We start from the raw sequence: 25,439 nt of genomic DNA on the forward strand, positions 1-25,439 counted from the left end.
ATACAGTGAACTAACAGCGGCAAAAGACGACCGACTGCGAAATATATTATTTTAATTTACTGCTTGAATAAATTTGCAAAAATATGAAGTATGCAGCTCTATTGGACTGTTCCCACGCCAATTTAAAAAAACACACACTGGTTAACCTCGCAAAAGATATTTTCAATCAAAATAACGCACTCACTTACAAAGCTACTGTTCCAAAGAAAAATTTACACCAAATGAGATCCGAATTCATATTCCATCCACCATATACACCAGATTCAGTCTCGTGCGATTATTACCAGACTTATCGCTTGAGATCAAAGCTGAAACTTTACACTCTCTTGAGAAATTCAACCAAAATTCATTTTTGAAAGAGATAAACAGTTGAAAAGCGAAAAATAATAAAAATAGTGCGTTTTCTTACTTAATGCCGAAGCACTTCGAGTATAGCAAGAGCTGACGTAGAATTTATTGACAAAAACTCCAACTGGGATACTTAAGTTACTTTATACTTTCTATCAAACATTTTTGGTATAAAAACAGGTCAATTAAATAGGTACAAACGCTCACAATATACATATTTATATTATACTAAAACGAGAATATTATTCAATAAATATATTAATCGTATATTTAACAAAATTAAAGAAAACAATACGCTAGGAGATATGCTTTACAATACTTATATTAAAAAGCTCGGATACAAATATAAGGCACAAACAGCAACTATATACTTGTTACTGGATTCATTTTCATATTTCACTTTGAGAATCCGCAAAACTCCACGAATTTGGCCTAAAAGATGACGAAAATGTTAAGATAGTACGCATAGTGTCGCTTAAGAGCCATATTTCGCTAGAGTTCCAGCCAAATACAATGACAGCGTGGCAAACATTACGTCAAATGTGGCAACACCGCTCGCTCATCAATAAATATATGTGTTGTTCTGAAGCTATATCATTTTAAAGTCGTCTACTTTAAAATGTATAATACGTGTCTGAATTGCCGATATAAATGAGTCATATTAAATAAATTATTAGAAGAATTTTTTACTAAGCAACAACATTTTTATTTATTTAGTATTATTTTGTATTTTGACAACGACACCCGACTTCGGCGTCGAAACGTTAATAAAATCATTTTTAGGTAAAATTGTGGCTTATTTCCCATTTGAATATACTTAAATATATGTGATTTGGATGCAGTGTTGCCATATTTGTTATAGTATAGCATTGAGAAAACTTCTTAGGTTAAAATGTTGAACAACTGATGAAAAACTCTTGTTTTATTCCTCGATACAGATACAGCTCACGGATTGTAGCCTGTTTCACTCCAATAACCAACACTTTGAACTTTATTCTGGACGAAAAAACGTAAAAAGCAAGAAGGTGATCAAAATGAGAAACTAACGGATGTGGAAATCTGGCAAAACTACTAAAACATTGAATTTAAAGAAAATTTAAAACTGATAGGAGTCTAAATAATTTAATATGAAAGAAAAAGTACCCTAGACTAAAACAAGTTCTACTGGAAGAAAACTATTCAAAATCACAAAGATAATTTTAAGGTATACAACAAGAGACTAAGAAAAATATACAAAATAGAAAAAAATATATAGAAAACAGACAATAAGAAAGTAAGACATGTCAATTGCTAAAAATAGATCATTAAATACTAATGCAAAGCAACAGCTTAGGGAATTTGATCGAAAAATAGAACAAAATGGATTTTAAAGATTTAAAGGTGGAAAATGAAGCACTTTTCCTTGATACAAACATTATTCATGACCACTGCTGCCGACTTTACAATTTTGGGATCGTATCTTGTGTTTTTATTGACGTAATCGTCGCGCTGATGGCAACGCTGCATTATGCAATGGCATCCCAGTACAATATGGCTCTAAAGCTTCTCTAAATAATAGGATGATGAGCGTTATTGGTATTATTGCTATGTTTCAGATTCTGTGATCATAAAAAATACTTTATATTAGGCAAGATAAATATTCCATATACAAATAATATGCAAGTAATTATAAATGAAGGGTTGAGAATAATTTTTCTGATGAAATTTCTTTAATCAGGGATGCTGTGTTTCTATGAGTCAACGATAAATTATGCAAAATATTCTGCCTGGTACAGTGTTGCCAAATAAAGACGATTGATGGTTCAAGGTTGTTCAAATGAACTGAAACACGACACTATTTTGGTGTCAAATTAAAATAATTCTTCTGTGTGCAATGTTTTTGCACGACTAGGGGCCGGTTGTTCGAACGCTAATCAAGAAGTTGATTATAATCAATCATTTATTGTAATCAATTTTCTTGATGGGAATCAAATCGCGACATGAAAAATACATGTAAAACACTAATCAGTTATTGATTGTAGGTAAAACAGTAATTAAAATATAGCCGCAGCTCTTAAATTATTAAAAATTGCTTATTATTATTATTGATTTGTAAGTAAAAACAAGAAATTAACATCAGAAAGAGTTTAATTATGTTTTATTTTAAATTAAAACCAAAATAATAAAATAAATCAGTCAACATAACCTCAAAATGCGACATATGTCAGAAGTACGCTTAATCAAATATAATTGTAATTAAATATTTGATAATGATCAGTTTTGATTAGCGTTCGAACAACCGGCCCTTAGAGTAGCTGCCGGGTAGATCAAGTAAAAGTATGTAAAAATGAAACTGTCAACTTTGACATGCGCGCGCATGAATTGTATCACTCGAATGTCATTCTCAAGGGGTGAGCAAGTCTCTCAGGCTGGGTTAAATCACTATTGCTTGCTTGCATTGCGAAATTGACTGGTATTTGTAAATAAACTCTTATTCTCAACACTTCATATATAAAACTTGACTGGCTTGACAGAAAAATATTTAGCAGACTTATATGGTAAAATTTTTACATTAATTGATACACCTGGAACAAAAATTTGATTGTACAGGATTTACATCATAAAGTATAAGCATAATTGTCAAATTGTGAACTTTTCAGTCTATTTTTGTTTTTAACTATTCACTTTACAAAATTTAAATCTGCATATGCTGTGGTAATTAGAATTTTTTGAGGCCACAGTAAAATGTATCATCTATTCTTCTTTTTTGAGAGTGTATGGACGTTTAGGATCGTCTTAGGTCTTTATTTCAAATGTACGGAAACAATATAGGCCATTACTCTGAATAGTTTGAAACTAATTTCTAATCTTGATGTGTTATTTATTACAAAAGCAAGACTAGTTATGTATTTTGTCCAGAAGAATATATAAAAAATTAATTTGAATGGCTATTAATCTTTTTCTCATGATCATCTTTCAGTGCGTCACAGTTTTTCGATTTCTCTCTAACGCATTAAATTGTATGTGACAGAAAAAAAGGCAGGTCTGTGAATACTTTGGTAATTATTCTAGTTCGGTGATTATTCTAGTTGTCAATAGATGGCGCCATAATCAAAAAACAATTATTTATTAAATAAAATAATAATATTATCAATATAATCTGTACAATTTATAAGACTATACAAATGAAAAAAAATACCATTTTATAAATGCAATAGACACAATTGATTTGGTTTTATTCCAAATTGAAAATAAAATTTGACAACTGTCAGATTTAACTAAAATGTCACGTTAGAATAAATGTCATAAATGTGTATTATCACGGACTTACCTTTTTTTCTATAATTTGTGACGCACTGAAAAATGTTCATGAAAAGGAGAATACCACATCTTTACATAGTATAAATATTCCAATCGTTCTAGAGATACAAAATTGCACAAAACAATCTATTCAAATATATACATTATCTGTAATGTATTTTTGACGAAGAAGGTTACAACTAAAGTACACTTGGTTTGCTTTATTGACTATCAAAAGGCATTTGATAATGTAAAGCAAGATCCAATGTTGAAAATAGCAATTTTAAATAATAAAACCCCTTTGTGCGTATTTCGTGTGCCTCATTGAACACTTTTAGAGCTTATTCAGTACTCATCACCCTTAGATCTACATTTCATAGATTTATACAAATTAGTGTAATAGGATATTCCAGAATAATCGAACAGAAAAAAGATTCGATTAGAAAACATGTATACAAATGTGTATATTAGTGGTGAGCGCCCTAATAACGGGCAAAATAACGCGAAAGATGGAAAACATGTTAAGTTGTGAGATAAAAAGAAATGAAACTAGTAGAGGTGGGAAGTTTAGCGATAAAAACCTATAAATTTACATTGAATTTATCGTTTCCCACCTTTAGACATATCGGAGGAGTTTGGCAACTGACACTGTGACAGTGACAGTTTTAGTTGACATACTCCTCTGATACGTGTAAAGGTGGGAAACAATAAATATAATGTAAATCTATACGTTCTTATCGCCAAATTTCCCAACTCTACTAGTTTTTTTTATCTCACAACTTAATGCTTACCATCTTTTGCGTTATTTTGCCGGTTATTAGCGCGCTCATCACTCTATAGTGAAGTCCGATGAATGAAGCAGTAACAAACGGCTCTGAAGGACCAATAAATATCACTCTATTTCAGACTATGAGCATCAGAAGATTTTTTTAAGTTTTAACAGTCTATACTGAAGTTCACATTCAGATGGCAGCGTTACAGAGATACGCATGTGCAGCCTGTTGTATGTGGCAGAAATAACTACAATGTTGTCAAAGTTGTTAATCTTACGTTATGAGCCGGCTTCTATAAGAGAATTATAAGACTAAAGACTAAGGTTCCCATTGTTTTCGGTCTGGTAGGACGTGGAACAACATTTTTTGGTGTTGTTTTATGTGCTATTAGATTGAAGATTTAGTCTTTTGCTAGCAGTTGCCGCTAGGGCATCCCTGCCATTTAGTTCGTTGCAATCCGTGACTGCACGCCGGGGTTTGTCCTAGTTTTGTCAGAGAGAGCAGCATATGTGCCTCCTGATGAGAGACTAATAAGTTTCGAAACCGGTAGAGGTGCTTGCAGCACTCTCTGATTGAACTGGAATAATAATGCGGCTGTAGTTTCGTGTTGCAACGAAATTGAAAATGGTTACATATTCATTTTTGAAGAGAATTATAAGTTGGGAAATATTTATGAATGTAAAATGGAAAAATACTACACTTCTGTGAACTTTTTTTTTTTGAGTTTGACCCTGCTTATTTTAAAAAAGTAGCAAAAATTACAATGACAGTAGAATTGGCACTGTTATCCTATATCCGTACAGTGCGATCTGAATGTGACTTGCACTATAGTAACGATTGTGCTAGGATGTTTAGATGCTAGACTGCGACGGACCAAAAATATGCTCTCATATGACTATAAATATCTTTCTCAAATTCCTGAATTGCCTGTTAAGATAGTTAGCCGAATAGATGAGATTTAAATCTTTCAGTAACGTCTGCGTTTGGAGTTTTAGGTGATAATTAGATTGTGTGCTTTACAGCCTTGTTTAATTATTATTTGTTGAACATATATCTACTTCAAAATTATCAAAATAATCCAAAATCAGCGTTAGGGCTGAAAAGTTCACAACTATGATATGAGTAATGATTTGATATTGTAGATATTGAAAACTACAAACTATTAAGCCATTGTTATGTATAATAAATTGTATTAGGCTACAAGTTATTAAAATACGAGATTATACTTAAATAAGCAAATAAAATATATAAATACTCAAAATATACTCTCTTTCTATAGTTAAATTTAAATCTCCATCAGTTTCAACAGACTAGAAACAAACTGTCAAAAGTTTAAACCGTTTAGTTAGTCGATCTTCCCACATGATGCATGTGTCTCCGTGGGTAAAAGTGTAAGATGAATGAATTTCAATACTAACTGCGCTAACATAAGCGGGTTCGAACCCCAATAGAAACTTTTTTTTTTATTTTTCTTATACATTTTATGATTGTAACTATATTTATTATATAAATTTTTTTTTCAGAAAATACGTATTTAGTTAAAATTTTTTCCGACAATTGTTCCGAAATCATTTGTGGCATTTTTCAATGTGTTTGTGTGTGTTTTATTCTTTTATTTTTTTAATTTTTGGTATTGTTTTAATAAAATCTTTTGAAAAGTGGTAAGTATTAAAATTAGTTTAATATTTGAATAAAATATAAATAAACTGTTTAAAGTATATTAATTTCGTTGAAATCATATAATAGAAGTATAACCTCTTACGTGCGTACAAAGTACACACACATTCTTTTTTTGTTTAGAAATATGTAATTGTTTTATAAAAAATATTTATTTTTGTTAATAACGATAAGAACAGATTCATTTTTTATTTTAATAAAACGTAAACACTTTCACTGCCAATAATATTGGTCCACAGTTATTTTTCCCGTATTCATAATATTCTGGGAGTGAACGTGTTAAGTGAAAACAGCTGTATTTAAATATAATCTCTTTCGTTCTATGACAATACTGTTTCGATATACCACTTCAAAAAATATATTATTCTACGACCAGTTCCGTTAAAAATGCAGTACTTTTACATGATATACACACTATTAAAAAATATACAGTGACTTTCGGTACGCCAATTCTTATAAATTGTAAAAAAGATCGTCAAATTTCATTATATACACGGTGTTCTTAGAAAGTAGTGTACTGGTGTGACTTGTAACAAGAAAAAGAACAGAATACTTGTATAAGATGGTGGAAATTGATCCATATGAGCATTTTAATCACTATCTTCATGTATGTTCACTTTACTATTGTTAAAAAAAGTTTCAATTTATTGAAATAAAAAAAGCTCTAAAATGGCCCCTATATTTTGACTTTCAAACATTTTGAGTACCACTGATTATTCACTTTACCGTCATGTATTATCAGTTTGATGTCAATCTTAGATGAAGTGTTGAACAATTTAATCGAATATTAGCTGTAACACTGCTAATATTTAAAAAAAATCAACAATAAAGAAGAATCTTTGTTAGCAAATTACATGGAACTGAAGGTTAACCACAGAAAAACACACATAACATAAATATAGGACTGGTGTCACTGGTAATAATATTTATTGACTAGTTGAAGTCATTCGACCGAGTCGTACAAGAGCTCCAGAGCTATAGAGTCGTATGTCGAATTAGGGATAATAAATGGATGTCGATAATGGTAGAATAGGGATCTAAGAAGCACTCAATTGGTCCATCAAGCATATGCTAGAGGAGATTTTGAGGAGATGCTCTATAATCACGAATATCATAGTACAGTATTTCTCATGATCATCTTTCAGTGCGTCACAGTTTTTCGATTTCTTTCTAACGCATTAAATTGTATGTGACAGAAAAAAAGGCACGTCGGTGATTACATTTCGTCGGTGACATTTTTATAACATTTTTTCTAGTTATTCTAGTTGTCGATAGATGGCGCCATAATAAAAAAATAATTTTTTTTAATTAGATAATAATATTACAAATATAATCTGTATAATTTATAAGACTATACAAATCAAAGAAAATACCGTTTTATAAATGCAAGAAACACATTTGATTGGTTTTTATTCCAAATTGAAAATAAAATGTGACAACTGTCAGATTTAACTAAAATGTCATGTTAGAATAAATGTCATAAATGTGTATTATCACGGACTTACCCTTTTTCCTATCATTTGTTACGCACTGAAAAATGATCATGAAAAGGACAATAATTTCGTTGATTTGATTTTGGCAAAAAGTTCAGTCTTATAGTAACTTGAAACGAACTCTATTACATGAAAAACAAATCTTACACAGTTTCCACGTATCTTTTCCAATTTACAAGTCACTAATATTTGTCTCTTATCCTTACACCTACATCAGTACATGAAAAAAAGCTTTATACATCTGCAAAATAGTACAAAATATATTTTATCATAGAAGAAGGTGAAACACAACAAATCTATTCTACACAAATAAATAACAATTTGTAGTATTTAGTTAATAATAACAGTCTGTATTAGTTTATTTAGTTTAGGAAAGCATCCAGTATTTTGAGCATTGACTACGGACCATTAAAAAGAACTCGGTAAATAGTGCGTTGCATAAATGTTCGCCAAATGAATTATCAAGCCATGACACTTGAAGTTGACAGAACGCTGGTTGACAGCAGAGGCTTGTTTGACAAAAACCGTTACAAACAATTCAACAGCGTCCAGAAATATTAAATGTTACTGAATATTTCACTCACTGTGTCAAGATTTTTTGGAAATATAACCTGTTTAACAAATATTTTTGTAAACAATAGTAAACATTTGTAGTTGTTTTTGTAGTTGTAGTTGTTTTGTAAACAAAATTTTTGTAAACAAGACAGTCATATTTGAACTCAATATATTATAACTTCAAAATTTGAAAGTAGATTGTCCAAATATATTAAAATCATTGATTATCCTACTGTTATTGGTTGCTATTTGGTTTTTCTTACAGTTTGACATAATATGTCAGGTTAGTTGATGTGTTGCCAAAGCTAATAAATATCTTCTGCACAACTCCAAAATTGACATTTAGTATTGAATGTTTCAGAGTGTCCTTACTTTCTACAATGAACATTTATGCAACCTTCTATTTATCTAATAAAAATACATAAAAAACATTTATTTACGATTTATGAATAGTTTTTAAAATTACACGCTTTTTAAATTGATTGCTCGAAAAACAAATTTATGCAAAAGCCATACGTTCATTTAAAAATTAACAGTCTTATCTTTTACATGCGTTTTTATTCTTTTCTGTACATCAGATTTGTTTGAGAATCAACTAAATCGTCCAAAAGTTTTTTGCAGTACGTTCGTTTAGGGAGATCTATGGTTAAAAAAAAAACTAAAAATACTTGGGTTAGTTCATACGATGCATAAAAATCAGTATGAATATTTTGTCGTTCGATAAAAGATGTTATTAGTTTCTTCGTTTGATTTTATATAAAAATAGTTCTATTGTTTGATGAACAGTCAGAAGTTTCGTGTCGTGCCAACTTATTCGTATATAGGGCTTTTCATTCACAGTCATTTGTTTCGAGCTTCTGTCATGTGTCACATAATATTAATATATCTACGTCATACGTCATTGGTATCTACAAATGATACAAACCAAAGAGGTATGGCGTAGATATATTAATATTATGTGACATATGACATAAGCTCGAAACAAATGACAATCGATGAAAAGCCCTATTGACAGTTGCTCAAAGTTGATGTGTCAAAATATTCTTTTACAATGGAAAACACTGAATAATCGTACAGCAATACATTTTTGTTTTTGAAAGGGTCCATGGTTTGTTTTTTAACCAAGATGAGTGATTCAAATTTACCGCGCTGTATTGCTTGTTTGTAATTGGTCCAACCGCAGGCAAGTTTACTCCACTGTTATCAAATTTTGACACTAATTACATTTATCAAAATTTGACACTAGTGACATTTCATAGGTTAATTAAGTTATATCGGCGATTTTGTGTGTTTTCTGTGTTATTCCTTTAATTTTTAGATTGTTGGTCTGCTTTTATATAAAAAGCAGTTGTTTTTGGAACTCTTTAGAGACGTATTAATTTAATATAATATTTATGGATTACCGTTGAGGGCCGACTAGATCAACCAAAAAAGAAGATGTATTTGGTTATTATTCTAGTGACTTTCTTGGGTGTGAATCTTTTTTTTTTAGTTTACTCCTCCTGGTTAAAAAATAAACCATAGTACCAAAACAAATTCATGAATAGTTAAGAAAAGTGAGCAATACCCGCAGTTATAGGAAAAATAGACATTACGGTCTTGAAAGGTTTGGTTTGAATGGCGGAATGAGAAAAATGAGAAATCAAAAACGTTACGGCCTTCTCCAATTGATCCTCCAAGGGAAGGTAAATGGTAAAAGAGGACCGTGAAGACGCATTTCCTGGCTTCAAAATTTACGAATGTGGTATATTCTTTTTCTCATGATCATCTTTCAGTGCGTCACAGTTTTTCGATTTCTTTCTAACGCATTAAATTGTATGTGGCAGAAAAAAAAGGCACGTCGGTGATTACTTTGGTAATTATTCTAGTTCGGTGGTTATTCTAGTTGTTGTCGATAGATGGCGCCATAATAAAAAAATAATTTTTTTTAATTAGATAATCATATTACAAATATAATCTGTATAATTTATAAGACTATACAAATCAATGAAAATACCATTTTATAAATGCAAGAAACACATTTGATTTGTTTTTATTCCAAATTGAAAATAAAATGTGACAACTGTCAGATTTAACTAAAATGTCATGTTAGAATAAATGTCATAAATGTGTATTATCACGGACTTACCCTTTTTCCTATCATTTGTTACGCACTGAAAAATTATCATGAAAAGGAAAATAACACGACTACCACTGAACTGTTCCGCGCTGCGGTAAACAAAATCATGATATTCATGATGATCGTCAACATCCAGAACGGATAGGCACTTTAAGAAGAAGAAGGTTTGGTTTCAACAACATTTAGAGCGTTTTAGAAACGATAAATATATTTTCTCATTGTGAATGAGATTTAGGTCTGCCATTTTAATCCTAAATCAAAACACGTGGCTAATAAGCGATGTACACCTAGTGGTTGCACTCTGAACAAGTTCCGGTCCGACCAAGAAAGTGAAAGTAAACTCAAAAATTATAGATGTCACTTTTTGGAACAGCTCTATACACAAATTGGCAAAACAAGTCTTGATTTACAGAAGACAACACATAATTTTTCTTCAATACAACACACAGTCTCATAGAGCTCAACAAATCACGTCGAAAATGAGCGAAATAAAGTAATAAGGTAAGGATTATTGCAAAATCCAACCTATTCGCCCGATTTAGTTCGATGTGACGTCTGGCGGTTCTACTATCTAAGGATGCACCTACATTGAATCCGTAATTCTCCCGATCCGACGTCGGATTGAAAACAAACTCATGGTATTAATGCGATGCGTAGTGCCTATACTGGAGTGAGAAGCCCGACCCCATAGTGCAATGATAGTACATCGGATCGGATCAGGAAAAATACTTAAGATTTCATCGAACCAAGAGGCAAAAGCATTCGTGGAAGTTTATTTTGCCAGTCTTGAATCTTTAGGAAGAGAATTCAAGAATTTGAAGAATATATTCAAAAAGATTTTATGTATTAGTTTATAAATTACTCGACGTAACGCTGTCAAGATTTTTAGTTTTAACGATATGTGACATCTTGGTATCACTCAGAAGTCAAAATAAGAAAAATGTTTGTAGAAAAAGGGTGAGAATCAATATATTTATTATTGTTAAACAAAAAATAAGCATAAAACAAAAAACATCTAGAAAGCGTAACCGCACGAAATGTCTAAGAAAATATATGCAAAATTTTAGGTAGATCTGCCAAATAGTTTTCGAGTTACAATGACCAACGCCTTTGAAAAAAGCAGTTTTGAGAAAAACGCGTTTAAAGTTTTGAAAACCTTTAATTCTAAGTTCTTTTTTGTCCGTCAAATCGTAAAGTGATGCAAACCGGAATATGTTTTTGAATTGCGGAGTAATTTACAAAAGAGAAAGTGAACAGCTGTTGAACGTTTCTCACTACTGCAAAGCTTCTGCAAAGTGAGTGGAGGGTGGTATATTTAACATGGTGTATTCTCGGTAATTTTGCTCCGATCAATCTGAAATTTTCAGGGAATATTATTTAAGTTATGTACTTTTATTTAAAATAATAAAAAAAATTGAAAATTTCATAATTGTCAAACCATACCCCTCCCTTAATAAAAGGTATTCTCTCTCTCTCTCTCTCTCTCTCTCTCTCTCTCTCTCTTGTCGTTTCCCCATTACTGAGGATCGTGATTTCTTCTAATATTCTTAACAATGTTTCTCCATTGGTCTCTATCTTCAGCTGCTCTAAGAGCTTCGCAGAATGAGTTTCCAGCTGAATTCTTTATTTGGTCGGGCCATCCAGTTGGTGATAGTCCTCTTGATCTTCTCCCCGGAACGTTTCCAGAAACAATTGATCTCTCCAAACTGTCTGCGAACCACGTGACCAAAGAATTGCAGTATTCGTTGCAGACATATTGTGGACAGCCTTTTTTGAATCTTGAGTTGGTTTAGAATGGAAACGTTTGTCCTACGAGCTGTCCAAGGTATGCGCAGCATTCTTCTCCAGCACCACATCTCAAAGGCATCCATTTTTTGGCGCTCGCATGCGCGAAGAGTCCAAGTCTCTGCTCCGTATAGAAATATTGAGAATACAAGGGCATTCACTAGTCTCATCTTGATATTTTGAGAGATAGATCTGTCTTTCCAGACTTTAGTTAGGCGACTCATCGCATTTTTTGCCATACCAATACGTCTCCGAACTTCTGCTTCACAGTTACCATCGTTAGTTATACTAGACCCGAGATAGACAAAGGTGTTTACTATCTGGTATTCTTGTAACATGTTAGTCAGTTGAATAGTGTCGAATTTGTCGACCACCATCATTTTTGTCTTAGCTTTATTGATTTTTAGAGCAACTTTATTGCTTTAGTACTCAACTCTTCGCAGGAGATCAAAGATTTCTTGCCCATTTGCTGCTATAAGTGTACTGTCATCAGCAAATATTAAATTGGAGATTTTCCTACCAGCTACTGTTAATAAAAGGTATTGCTCACCACAAAATGCTGTTTCTATCATTGAACGACAAAATGTCTTGAGCAACTTACCATATTCGTAAGCATCAATGAAACTAAGATTTGTAAATAATATGAGAACTGTGGACTGAAAAATATCACCATAATAATATTGTTGACTCCACAGCCAAGAGAGAGCATAAACCATCCTAAAAAAATGTATGTTAGTGATTCCATCTATTTAAATATCAGTAATTTGAGGTTAAAACACTTTTATCACCAATAAGATGTTAAACTAGTTGCGGATCCCCCCAAATATGGGTCTAAAATCAAAGAAAAAATGTAAAAAAAAAAACAAAAAAATATAATAGCTGAAAATTAAACCATAGACGGACAAATTCAACCTAATAAACCCACCTATTAAAAAAATGAAGAGAAATTAATGCATATAATATGTTACTATTTATGTCTTTTATACAGTATGGGTTTATCTTTTTTATGTCTTTTCTTTGGTGTTTCATTGGAAAGTCCCTCCCCCCAAGTCAAGTGTCTAGATCCACCACTGTGTTAAACAAGATCTTAATAAAACAAATATAGAGATTTGAGACCCAAACCACACCCAAATTACTTAAAAATACATAAAAATTTGTCGCATAAATTTGTTTTTCTTTTAAAATAGTCTTAAAAAACCTTCGCCCTGTATCACATCAAAACAGATATCAAACGTACGGACTTCTCCTTACAAAAACTGTGTGCCCGTTATTCATTACCTTACATTACTACTACGAGGGGCGGGTATTCTAGATGCGGGCCTGGGGATTCCCGTAGGACGAGGTAAGCCACTAGCCTTCACTGGTTGGGGTTTCACGAACGTATTGTCACCCACTATGGTGATCTTTTCCCTTTGCAGTGGTTGTACCTGTTAAAAATATAATGGTAAATATGCTGTTTAACGTAATTGAAGTTTAAAAGTCCATAACAAATTATGAGTAATCAGAAATTGTGTTCTTAATGTAAATAACACAGTTATTAGCCCGATCAAAGAACAATCTGACCCCAAAAAAAATAAAGGAAGGATGAAAATTTGGGAATAGGTAGTTGAAATTGTCTATTATTATATAAGAAAAAGTTTACAATTCTATATCCCCTCCATTTTTCAAAAATGGAGGGGAACACCCCCTCTCGGAGGTGAAAAATATACATTAAAAATAAGTCCGGAATTGGATAAAATGACTAATTCTAAGCAACTGTTGTTTTATAGAGTTTTTCCCTAAGTCAATACTTTTCGAGTTATTTGCAAGTGAATATGTTCATTTTTAACAGCAAAAACATGGTTTTGGACGGTTTTTCGGAGATAACTCAAAAAGTACGTAATTAAGCGAAAAAAATATTCTTAGAAAAAATATAGCTTATAAAAAATGAAAAAAAAAATGATGTATGCTTGAGGTCTGTAGACTCAGCAGAAGCAGAGTTGTAGCTAATGAAAAGTAAGTTCTTCTTCATCAAATTCCAATACGAATATTTCAATGTGAAATAGCCCAAAAACGGAGCACTTTTCGGGGAAAATTCATTTTAACTTTTTTGAAGTGATTAAAAAAAGGTTTAATTTTGTTTTAAAAAAAACTTGTAACATTAAAAGTAAGTGAGTTAGCTCAAAATATTGTTGGTCCCTTTTATTTTTTGGTAAAAAAAATCGCGAAAATCATCCCATAATTAGCATCACATAATACGTTTTAACATTACCACTTCACAAGTTACTTTGTCTATGTATTATTTATATGATCTGTAAGTTCAAAGTGCTTCGTTTTGAAAAAGCTGTAGTTAAAATGGCTTGAACGAGTAACTAATCACGAGTTTAGGCAAATTTTGAACAGCCATAGCATAACCTATTTTTGTCTAACAAGATAACAAAAAATCAAAAATATTCAGAAAAGCAAAACGTACATTTTATTACTCTTTGAGATTTTTGGTCTTCCTAATTGTTTTTAAGTTAATTCCATAAACAATTACGATTTTTTTCAAAATTAAAAAAAAATGTTTTATTTTAAACCCAATTTTTTTCAAAACTGAGCACTTTGAACCAATGAAACTTATAGATAATATAAACAATACATAAGTAAAGTAACTTATAAAGCGGTAACGATTAATTTTATTTGAGAAGCTAATTAAGGGGTGATTTTCGCCATTTTTTACCCAAAAATAAAAGGGACCAACAATATTTTGAGCGTAACTCAGTTACTTTTAATGTTAGAAGTTTTTTTCAAAAACAAAAATAAACCTTTTTTTAAACACTTTAAAAAAGTTGTAATGAATTTTCCCCGAAAAGTGCTCCGTTTTTTGGTTATTTCACATTGAAATATTGATTTGGAATTTGACGAAAGAAGAACCTACATTTCATTAGCTGCAACTCTGCTTCTACTGGGTCTGCAGACCTCATGCATACACCATTTTTTTAAATTTTTTATAAGCTATATTTTTACTAAGAATATTTTTTTCGCTAAAATACTTACTTTTTGAGTTATCTCCGAAAAACCGTGCAAAAACATTTTTTTTGGTTAAAAATGAACACATTCACTCGTAACTCAAAAAGTATTGACATAATAAAAAAACTCTATAGAACAAAAGTTACTTAGAATTAGTCATTTTATCCAATTACGTACGGACTTATTTTGAACATATATTTTTGACCCCGTATTTTCCAATTTTTGTAAAATGGAGGGGATGTAGAATTGTAAACTTTTTCTTATACAGGGTGTTTCATTGGGAAACGGAAATACTTTAATGGTGAATAGAGGTCACCGAGCTGGTTCTAGATATAGTACATTTTTTGCTCTACCGACTTTTATAACCGAGTTACAGGGTGTTTTATCGATTTTGCCCATTTCTTTCCTAAGCCATAACTTTAGAACCACCCAATATATTTTTTTGATATTTGGTACACATATGTCTCATTCAAAACCCAAACGGTCGACATACTAACCATAAGAAAAATCCAGGTCTGGATTAACAAAAAATTATAAAGTAATTGTGACCTTAAAACAACACCCTGTATATTGAAATTTTGAAAATCTGTTTGCATATTTGAAAAGGTCACAAAAAAGTAAGTTTAATGGTTCGCTTCAATTTTTCGGCCAGACAATTTTATGACTTTAATTTTGAAATTATATTTAATTTTTTTAAATCTCTGACATTAAAAAGCAGATATTATTAACTTTTAGTTATAAATTATTAAAGTTAATGAATAAATACTCATTTTAAAAATAATCAATACTTATTTACCACATTGGAACGACCCAATTACTAATGACAAGAAAAATCCAGGTCCGGAATAAGAAAAAAATACAAAGTAATTGTGACCTTGAACCAACACCCTGTATATTGAAATTTTAAAAATTTGTCTGTGCATTTTAAAAGAGCATGAACAACTGTGATTAAAGGCTTATTTTAATTTTTTCGCCGTTGATTTAAGTACATCAATTTTGAAATTATATTGAAATTTTAAAGAACTCTGAGATTAAAAACCAGGTATTGTTTACTTTTAATAATAATTTAATGTTAATGAATCAATACTTATTTTAAAAATACTTAATACTTATTTACTACGCTGACTTCATAGATTCTCTGGATTTGTGGCTATATGCACATCATTAAAAATTAGAATTGCGAGAATTGGGATATTTTAATGATTTAGTAAAGAATTAAAACTGCTATATCTAATAATACAAAAATTCGTTACAATTCAACAATTTAACATAAATTAAAAATATTTGAACTATAACAGTTGCTCAAAAGTTCGCCATTTTGTTCGATGCATTTCCTTGCTCGTTTTAAAAGATTTCGAATCTATTTTCTAATTACATTGGGATTGTTCTTCATTTTTCTGGTAGCTTCTTGTGACCTTGACAGAATTAATCAATATGATCTCAAAATTGCCGTAATTAAATTATTTGCGCAAAAATTTGACATGCATCTTTTAACGCAGTTTTTATGCTCTTTTAAAATGCACAAACAAATTTTCAAAATTTCAATGTACAAGGTGTTGTTTCAAGGTCACAATTACTTATATTTTTTTCTTAATCCGGACCTGGATTTTTCTTGTCACTAGTAATTGGGTCGTTCCAATGTGGTAAATAAGTATTGATTATTTTTAAAATTAGTATTTATTCATTAACTTTAATAATTTATAACTAAAAGTTAATAATATCTGCTTTTTAATGTCAAAGTTCTTAAAAAATTTAATATAATTTCAAAATGAAAGTCATAAAATTGTCTGGCCGAAAAATTGAAGCGAACCATTAAACTTACTTTTTTGTGCTCTTTTTAAATATGCAAACAGATTTTCAAAATTTCAATATACAGGGTGTTGTGTGTTGTTTTAAGGTCACAATTACTTTATAATTTTTTGTTAATCCGGACCTGGATTTTTCTTATGGTTAGTATGTCGGTCGTTTGGGTTTTGAATGAGACATAGGTGTACCAAATATCAAAAAAATATACAGGGTGGTTCTAAAGTTATGGCTTAGGAAAGAAATGGGCAAAATCGATAAAACACCCTGTAACTCGGTTATAAAAGTCGGTAGGGCAAAAAATGTACTATATCTAGAACCGGCTCGGTGACCTCTATTCACCATTAAAGTATTTCGGTTTCCCAATGAAACACCCTGTATAATAATAGACAATTTCAACTACCTATTGCGAAATTTTTATCCTTCCTTTATTTTTTTGGAGGTTTTCGTAAAATTTTGCGTTCCCTGATAGGGCTATAAGGACTAGGAGTGAACACTGACTACCAAAAAACACAAAAAAAATAAATAAAAACAATTTAAACATTATTTGTTTTACATTGAAATTTTTTTTGCTATTTGACTTTAAAACAACTAGTTTCAATTTGTTTGTTAAATACTTTATTGTTTAATTTAATTGTTCTGTATTTGTTATTAAATTGTTTTAAAATAAATATTGTTGACTTCGCGTGTTCGTTTTTTTTAATTCGCACGAAATAATAAGAAATATCAGGTGATTCCATATAAGTTTGGGTGTGTGTAACTCTACATACAAACAATTATTCCAAAAAGAAAATATCGTCGGCCTAATTATGAAAAATGCGTAAGTCCAAAATATTCAATTTTAGACTTTTGATGGCATCTGTTAGCATTACCCAAAAGCTATATACGGCTCTGTTTTCTTCTAATAAAGTTTACTAGTTTTTGATAAAATTGTGAAAATGAAATCTGCATGTTCATTAATGTAGAAAACCTTATGAGGCCCTTAGAACAAAGGGGACTAAGTGACAATTTTAGAAAATTATGTTTTAAATACAAAAATGGACTCGCAAACACATAGAAAACATGGTGACTTCAAACTTTCTACATAAACTAACAATAAAATGATCAAAAATGACATGTCATGTCATTGAAAATATGCTAAGTAGTACCTACCCCCTAGATTTTTTTTTGTCTAGAACTTTATTAGTCGAGGAAATGAAGCATTTTGGCTCGCAATTTTTTCGTCAAGCACGGATTTACTTGAAATTTTCATAGAAGGTAGGGAATAGTACAAGGATCATTTTCTATATCATGCCACAGTGCCCTAAAACCTTGGGGGTGGTTGCCACCCCATGTCGGGGGTGGGAATTTTTTTATTACATTTTAACCATGTAAATCGATGTAAAAAGTAATTCTAAGAAAAAAATATTTTTTACATTTTCTTCGTAAAACTAATATTTTTCGAGTTACTCGCACTTGAAAGTAACAGTTTTTCGTCGAAAAAATGGACTTTTTAGAGGGTTTTTTAAAAATACATACCTCGAAAAATATGCATTTAATCAAAAAAACTGCAGATACCAAAATTGTATCTTTTAGTAACACAAACCAAATTCTTTTTCTATAATATCTTTAAGACCAATACAAACCGAGATACGGCATGTTAAGTTAGCTTTTCTCGTCAAATGCATAATTTGAAATACTCAAAGCCAAATAACGGGAAAACTTTGCATTTTTGAGGAAAACTTAAATTATCTTTTTTCAAGTATACAATTAAACCTTTCAAAAAATGTTGTTCTGAAGCTATTTCCTTGTGGTATTTTTATAATTACGTATTTTTTATGGGAAATAAGCCACAATTTTACTAAAAAATGAATTTATTAACGTTTCGAAGCCCAAATCGGGTTTCGTTGTCAAAATACAAAATACTATTAAAATAAAACAAACATGTTGTTGCTAAGTAAAAAAATTCTTCTAATAATTTATTTAATCTGACTCATTTATATTGGCAATTCAGACGTATATTATACATTTTAAAGTAGAAGACTTTAAAATGATATCGCCAATATTTATGAGTTGCGTTCCTGGGACGACTTTACTAAAAGATAGTTCATTCGATTACATGAAATCAATCCCAACTCAAGAATATCCGTCGCAAAAAAAAAAATCATAGCATGTGATCTGTCTTTAAAAAGACAACCAAATGCAACGATGACAGTAAAATTCTCGCGTTAGAGATTCCATAGTAAATCACGAGGGAAAACCAGGAAAAAACCTCGTGATACTATCCCGACATCGTAAGTATTTGGTCTTACATTTAATCTACCTTCAAAAAACTAATACCAAATTCTGACTTTAATATGTTTAAATTATAAATAATATTAATATTACATAGATATATAATAAGTAATACTAAAATATAGAATTTGTACTAACTCGATATGTTATTGACTTACTAATCGTGGTATTTTCTTTCTATTGACTTCCTCTTTCAGTATGGGTAACCACATCCTACTGCATTCTACCGAGGAATTTGCGACACAATTGGTTTCATTTAGCATAATTAGAGCCGCTTCTTTGATTTTTCTCTTTTTACTATCTGATTCTTTCAGGACTATACTTGAATCTCTCCACTGAACTCTATGTTCATTATCCCATGCGTGTTGACATATCTGAGATCTATCAAATTCTCTGTTTTTAATATAAGACTGATGTTCACTTATTCTAACGTTTAATGGTCTTGATGTTTCACCTAAATAAAATTGTTCGCATTCACAAGGTATTCTATAAATGCAATTCTTTGTTCTTTCTTGTTCATTGTTAGGTTTAGTTTTAGATAGAATAGATCTCAATGTGTTTGTTGTTTTGAATGTTGTTGAAATGTTGAATTTATTTCCTATCGTTTTAAGTTTCTCGGATAGTCCTTTTATATATGGTATTGTTATTTTCCTCGTATTATTTCTTGTGAATGTTGTAGGATCCCGTTCTAAGTTGTTCTGTTCCATTCGATCTAATCTTGTCAATTCCTTATTTATAAACGATAAAGGATAATCATTTTTTAATAAAACAGATGTTAACAATTGTTTTTCTTCTAAAAATGAATTTTCGTTAGAACAAGTAATTTTGGCTCTATCATATAAGGATTTAATGATTCCCTTTTTAACGTTGATGTTGTGATTTGATTTGTAATTGAGATATCTGTTGGTGTGTGTTGGTTTTCTATACACTTGAGTCTCATATCCAGTACCCTTCTTTGAGACTAAAACATCGAGGAAAGGCAAAGTGTTATTGTATTCCTTTTCCATTGTAAATTTTATTGTCTCTTCTTGATCGTTTATAATATTCAGGAATGTATCCAACAATTCTGATCTATGAGGCCATATTGAAAACACATCATCTACATATTTATCTCCACCATACTGTGGGTTTTAAATTTTGTTTAGAAATGATATTAGTTTCGAAATCCTCCATAAATATATTAGCCAATAATGGAGATAAAGGAGAGCCCATTTCTACTTTAAAATGTATAATATACGTCTGAATTGCCAATATAAATGAGTCAGATTAAATAAATTATTAGAAGAATTTTTTTACTTAGCAACAACATGTTTGTTTTATTTTAATAGTATTTTGTATTTTGACAACGAAACCCGATTTGGGCTTCGAAACGTTAATAAATTCATTTTTTAGTAAAATTGTGGCTTATTTCCCATAAAAAATACGTAATTACTTTCAAAAAATAATAATAAAAATTTCTAATATGAAAATAGAGCGACTTATGATCGAAAAAAGGTCGGTACCTGCTTTTCTCTACGAAAAAATCACGGAAAATAGCCCCCTAACTACCCTCCTAATTAAAAATTGGTCTTCACCTTTCTGTTTTTCCTTGTATATGTGTATTGCCAATACACCCAAGAAGTTTGACCTATTTAAAAGGCCTAATTTTAGAAAAATTAAAGTTTAAAGAAAAATTGATTTTTTGCCATTTCGTATTTTTCACCTTTTACTTCCAAATATCTCCGAAAATACTGGAGATACGAAAAAAATGATAGATTACTAAATTGTAGCTTTTTTAATAACTAAATTTTCCTTGTGCATAGATTTTCATTACAGTGAATAGGTAGCGAGATATAGCTGTTTAAAACCTCTATTTACGAGCAAACACCCCCTTATTCGAGCCCTTTAAACCCACCCCAATTAAAAAGTAAGGGATCTAACGGAATTTAATTTACACAGTCTTATAGTTCTTCAAAAATCCTACAAAATCATTTTTGAAAAAACTTTTTATCGCCAAAATTGCAGGAGCTATGTTTATGAAACGAATTTTTTTTTCGAAATATTCGAATAGTCCGCTTATGGAACATTTTCAATGCATGTATAATATCACACAACTGGTTCGTATACTGGAAGATGACTTAAAAACTATTTGTTTTTGTACTTCTACATATTTGTAAATTCGTATTTTTGTGTAACTAAATGTTCTTGTAATTCTTTAATTCTACTTTTTTCCTGTATAGATCTATTAAATTATCTACTTATAAAAATTGTAATGTTCTTAAGGGATGAAATATTATGATATTATATCCTAAAGCATAAAACAATCATTATTTTTAGCCAATCAAAACCAAATTTTACCCATGTTAAAGTTTACAATGTTTTTATATAATTTTTGACAATAAGGGGTAGTTTACACCCCTAAAAATAATCGACGCCCTTGAGCGTGTTATAGAATATGAAGTACAGGGTGAGATGATCCTAATCCCAAATTTTTATGTAAATCGATGCAAGCCGAAATTATTCTTTTAGGATAAGTAATTTTTTATATATAGCTCCAACAAGGATGGTTTTAAGGGTTGAAATATTATGATAGTATATCTTAAAACATAAAACAATCATTATGTAACTAATAAGAACCAAATGTTGACAATATTAAAATTTAAAATGTTGTTTTATAATTTTATACATGTAGTTTTTTTAGGGGTAGTTTTCACCCTTAAAGAACCAAAAGCGTACAACGGCTCAATATAGAAAATGAACTAGAGGGTGAAATGAGCCTAATCCCAAATTTTTGTACAAATCGATGCTGGACAAAAAAATTGCGAGGTTTTGCCATTTTTTCAGTTTCATTTCCTCGACTATAAACAAAGTTTTCTTAAAACTTGGCATTTATACCACTTGTGTTCTAAGGGCCTCATATGAAATCTGCACAAGTCCCATAAGTCATCTCTTGTTAGTGCTTCTGATGCTTTATCTATCGGTGCTTTTCTGATGTTTATACACTAAAAAGTGTTTTCATTGTAAACCCACAGGGTACACGTTAAAGTGACACAACGTATTGTTTGATCATTAAACAAATTGATTATGAAAATGGACTTGTGCAATTTTCACATTCTATTTAGTTATGTACAAGTGGAGTTACACACATTTAGTTTTTTGTCTCTCCTGTAAAATCAGGTATTTTGGACTTATGCACATTTCACATTAGGCCGACGTTATGTACTTACTTCAACTATCCTTGTGGCGGAATCTACGCCATGTGGCACACTGTTGCTTTTCGCTAACGTCATCGTCGTGTTGGAGCTAATTAAAGGAGGAGCAACTGGTAAGTTCGAACTCATAGGTCTCAGACTAGTATACGAGCCTTTCAATTTCGATCCCATAGTTTTCAAATTAGAAACCGCGTTACCGGACTGAGTTTTAGGATTACTCATCTTATAAATATTTGAGTAACTTGCTGGCAAATTAGAATTCATCGATCTGAGGTTAGAATAGGAATTAGTTTTGGGGTTAGGCCTAACTACGGGTACTGGTTTGGGTGCAGCGGAGGTGTACGTTGATTTTTGATTGGTTTTGATCTTGATTTCCGCCGGACCGTGTAGGTAGCCCAGGCTTTTCGGTTGCTTGGGAACGTACTGGTCCAGGGATGTTTTTGATGATACGCTGGAGCGGACGCTTTTGTAGTCGTCGTTGGAGGAGAGGTCGGAGTCTGACGTGTGTTCGGCGGTTATTGGCGATATGAAGTTGTTCTCCCAGAGACGCTTGTTGGCTGTGGCCACTTTTGGCGTTGACATCACTTGCTGGAGACCTACAATTAAATAATAAACTTTAGTGACACAACAATTACACCGGCTGCCAAAATTACAACTATCTTTTAGGCGGAAATAAACATTGCGGATATCAGTGTTCGGAAGTGCCTCAGCAGAAATAACCATAATGTAAATTTCCACATCTTTCAGACAGCCAAGATGTTTTAACCCTTTGAATGCTGATGACGTCTAAGAACGTCATAAATTTACTACCGCCGAGTGTGCATAGGGTGGAACGAAAAAAATGTTTTTATAATTTCAATATGTAATAAACAAAATATTTCTAGAGGTGCCGCAAAAGGGTTGAAAATTTGAATTTTTAGTTCAATTTTGCAAATTTTGATGATTTTGGTTTGGTAAAAAAAAGCTATTGTAATGTCTTCATTCCTATTTTAAATGATAAATACACACTTTAAACCTACTCTTTTAAGATCATTTTAGTTTTAACTTTCAACAATCCAATATTTCTTTTTACTAAAACTGGCAAAGTTTGAACTTGAATTCCATATTTAAAGAAATATTTAATAGTAAATATTTAGTTCATTCCTTAATATAATTTAACATTATATCTATAGTAGAAGAGCAAATTTCAATAGTAGAGGAACCTGAATCAACTTTCCTAGTGCATATAACTCCTGCTTCCGGAACGGGTCATGCTATAAAAGATAGCATAATGGAGAATTTTAAAGGTGACAATCCTTTGAGCATTTTCAATATAACAGCTGTCGGCTGTGATGGAACTGTCACTAACACCGGTGTTAATAATGGTGTAATTGCTTTAATAGAAAAAAGCCTAAATTGCTGAAGTTGCTGATTTGTTTGTTCTATACCAATGAATTGCCTTTGCGTCATTTGTTTTGCATAGTGGATGGAAAAACTAAAGGCCCTAATGAATTTGGAGGGCTTTTAGGCAAAGAATTTGAAATCTGTAACCAGTTGCCTATGGTTAATTTCGCTCCCATACAAAACAATCTCCCTATTTTAGAGATTAAGGGTGATCTAAGCACAGATCCCATTTTCAATTTCGTTGCAACACGAAACTACAGCCGCATCACTATTCCAGTCCAATCAGAGAGTGCAGCAAGCACCTCTACCGGTTTCGAAACTTATTAGTCTCTCATCAGGAGGCACATTATGCTGCTCTCTCTGACCCAACTAGGACAAAACCCGGCGTGCAGTCACGGATTGCAACGAACGAAATGGCAGGGATGCCCTAGCAGCAACTGCTATCAAAAAACTAAGTTTTCAATTTAATAGCACATAAAACAACATCCAAAAATGTCATTCTACATCCTACCAGACTGAAAACAATGGGAACCTTCTCTGGTAACACCTCCGAGGCTTCTACAATTTGCAAGCCATAACGGATGCTGAGACTAAGGAAGATGAGGGAATTTTACAATTTATAATTCACGTCCCATCTGCTCAACGCGGAAAAGTTCCAACGAGAATGGTTCCCTTCGTACTCCAATGGGAGTAAACATAAATCAAAAATGAATAAACATTTTAGTTTTTTGAATGAATTTGAACCCACAAAATTTGCTTCTCTCCATGTTATATGACAAGAGAAAACACATAAGGGAGCTATGTCTGCGGCGACTTTTGAAGGCAAGATCGGAACTCATAAATGGTGTAAGGAAGTTTGTTGTTCCGAAGCTTAACTTTAATGCCAATGACTACATTGATATAATTATCTGAACAAAAGAAGAAATTACTGAGCCTCCTGTGACAAAACAGATAACTGACGAGGGCTTAAAAAAGTATATAAGTAAAGCAAGATACCCTAGTTGTCAAGTGCAGTGTGTGGATTTTCCGTATTTTCCCTGTCATACACAGGCAGTGAAAAGAGTCATAAAACTCGTGACTGAGTCATCTCTTAGTGTGTGTGGTCTTGAAGCAGAAATGGCTTTGTTAGAGCAAATATTGCTTCCCAAAAGATTATGCCCAAGTTTGAGACAAAAAACAATTTATTTAAGTATCAATATGAATATTGTAACTAAAGAAATCTTATAGCCATGCATACATATTGGGACCGTGCAAGTTCGGCAAAGCGACACCTGGTTTCTACGCTCAGCAACTTTCTTCACACTTTTAATTATATTGGCCAATTATATTAGTCCCGGTTACTGGATAATTGTCAAGGCCATAGTCCAAAAATATAATAAGAAGACAAAGTAAGGTTCAGGTTATGTTATTAAAAAGTAAACAATTGTATGTAGTAAATAAAATTAGTTATTAAAATGCAGTACAGCAAGCAAAATACAATTAATTAAATTTACCTTTATAATAATTGCATATCATCAATATTGTGGAGCAATATATAATTTTTCTTCTACAATGACAGTAGGTATGAAATGTACGTCAATTTGACAATTTCAATTGACAATATGAATTATTTAAGAAAGTTGTAATAGTTATCCGCTATTCGCGCACGATCGTTTCTCGTATCCCCTCCAAGTACGTACTTGCACACCGCGAATAAGTCAGAAAATGATGAAGTTACAGTAATACTTTGGATAGTTTATGAAAGAAGATTTACGCTTACACTATTAAT

The 25,439-nt window shown here is 31.4% G+C and overlaps 1 protein-coding gene across 3 annotated transcripts in view; it reads right to left on the reverse strand.

The window, feature by feature from the left end:
- Positions 1-588: 588 nt before the first annotated feature.
- The window catches only part of LOC126888454 (uncharacterized), an 86,910-nt gene continuing 62,059 nt past the window's right edge, over positions 589-25,439 (reverse strand). For all 3 annotated transcript variants that reach the window (XM_050656768.1, XM_050656767.1, XM_050656769.1), the window contains 3 exons: positions 22,304-22,884; positions 13,308-13,456; positions 589-780 (listed from right to left, as the gene is read on the reverse strand). In XM_050656768.1, coding sequence (XP_050512725.1) covers positions 738-780; positions 13,308-13,456; positions 22,304-22,884 — 773 coding nt within the window. In that variant the 3' untranslated portion in view covers positions 589-737. The remainder of the gene's footprint in view (positions 781-13,307; positions 13,457-22,303; positions 22,885-25,439) is intronic.

This window comes from Diabrotica virgifera, chromosome 7 (genome assembly GCF_917563875.1).
Source record: "Diabrotica virgifera virgifera chromosome 7, PGI_DIABVI_V3a".
Taxonomy (NCBI): domain Eukaryota; kingdom Metazoa; phylum Arthropoda; class Insecta; order Coleoptera; family Chrysomelidae; genus Diabrotica; species Diabrotica virgifera.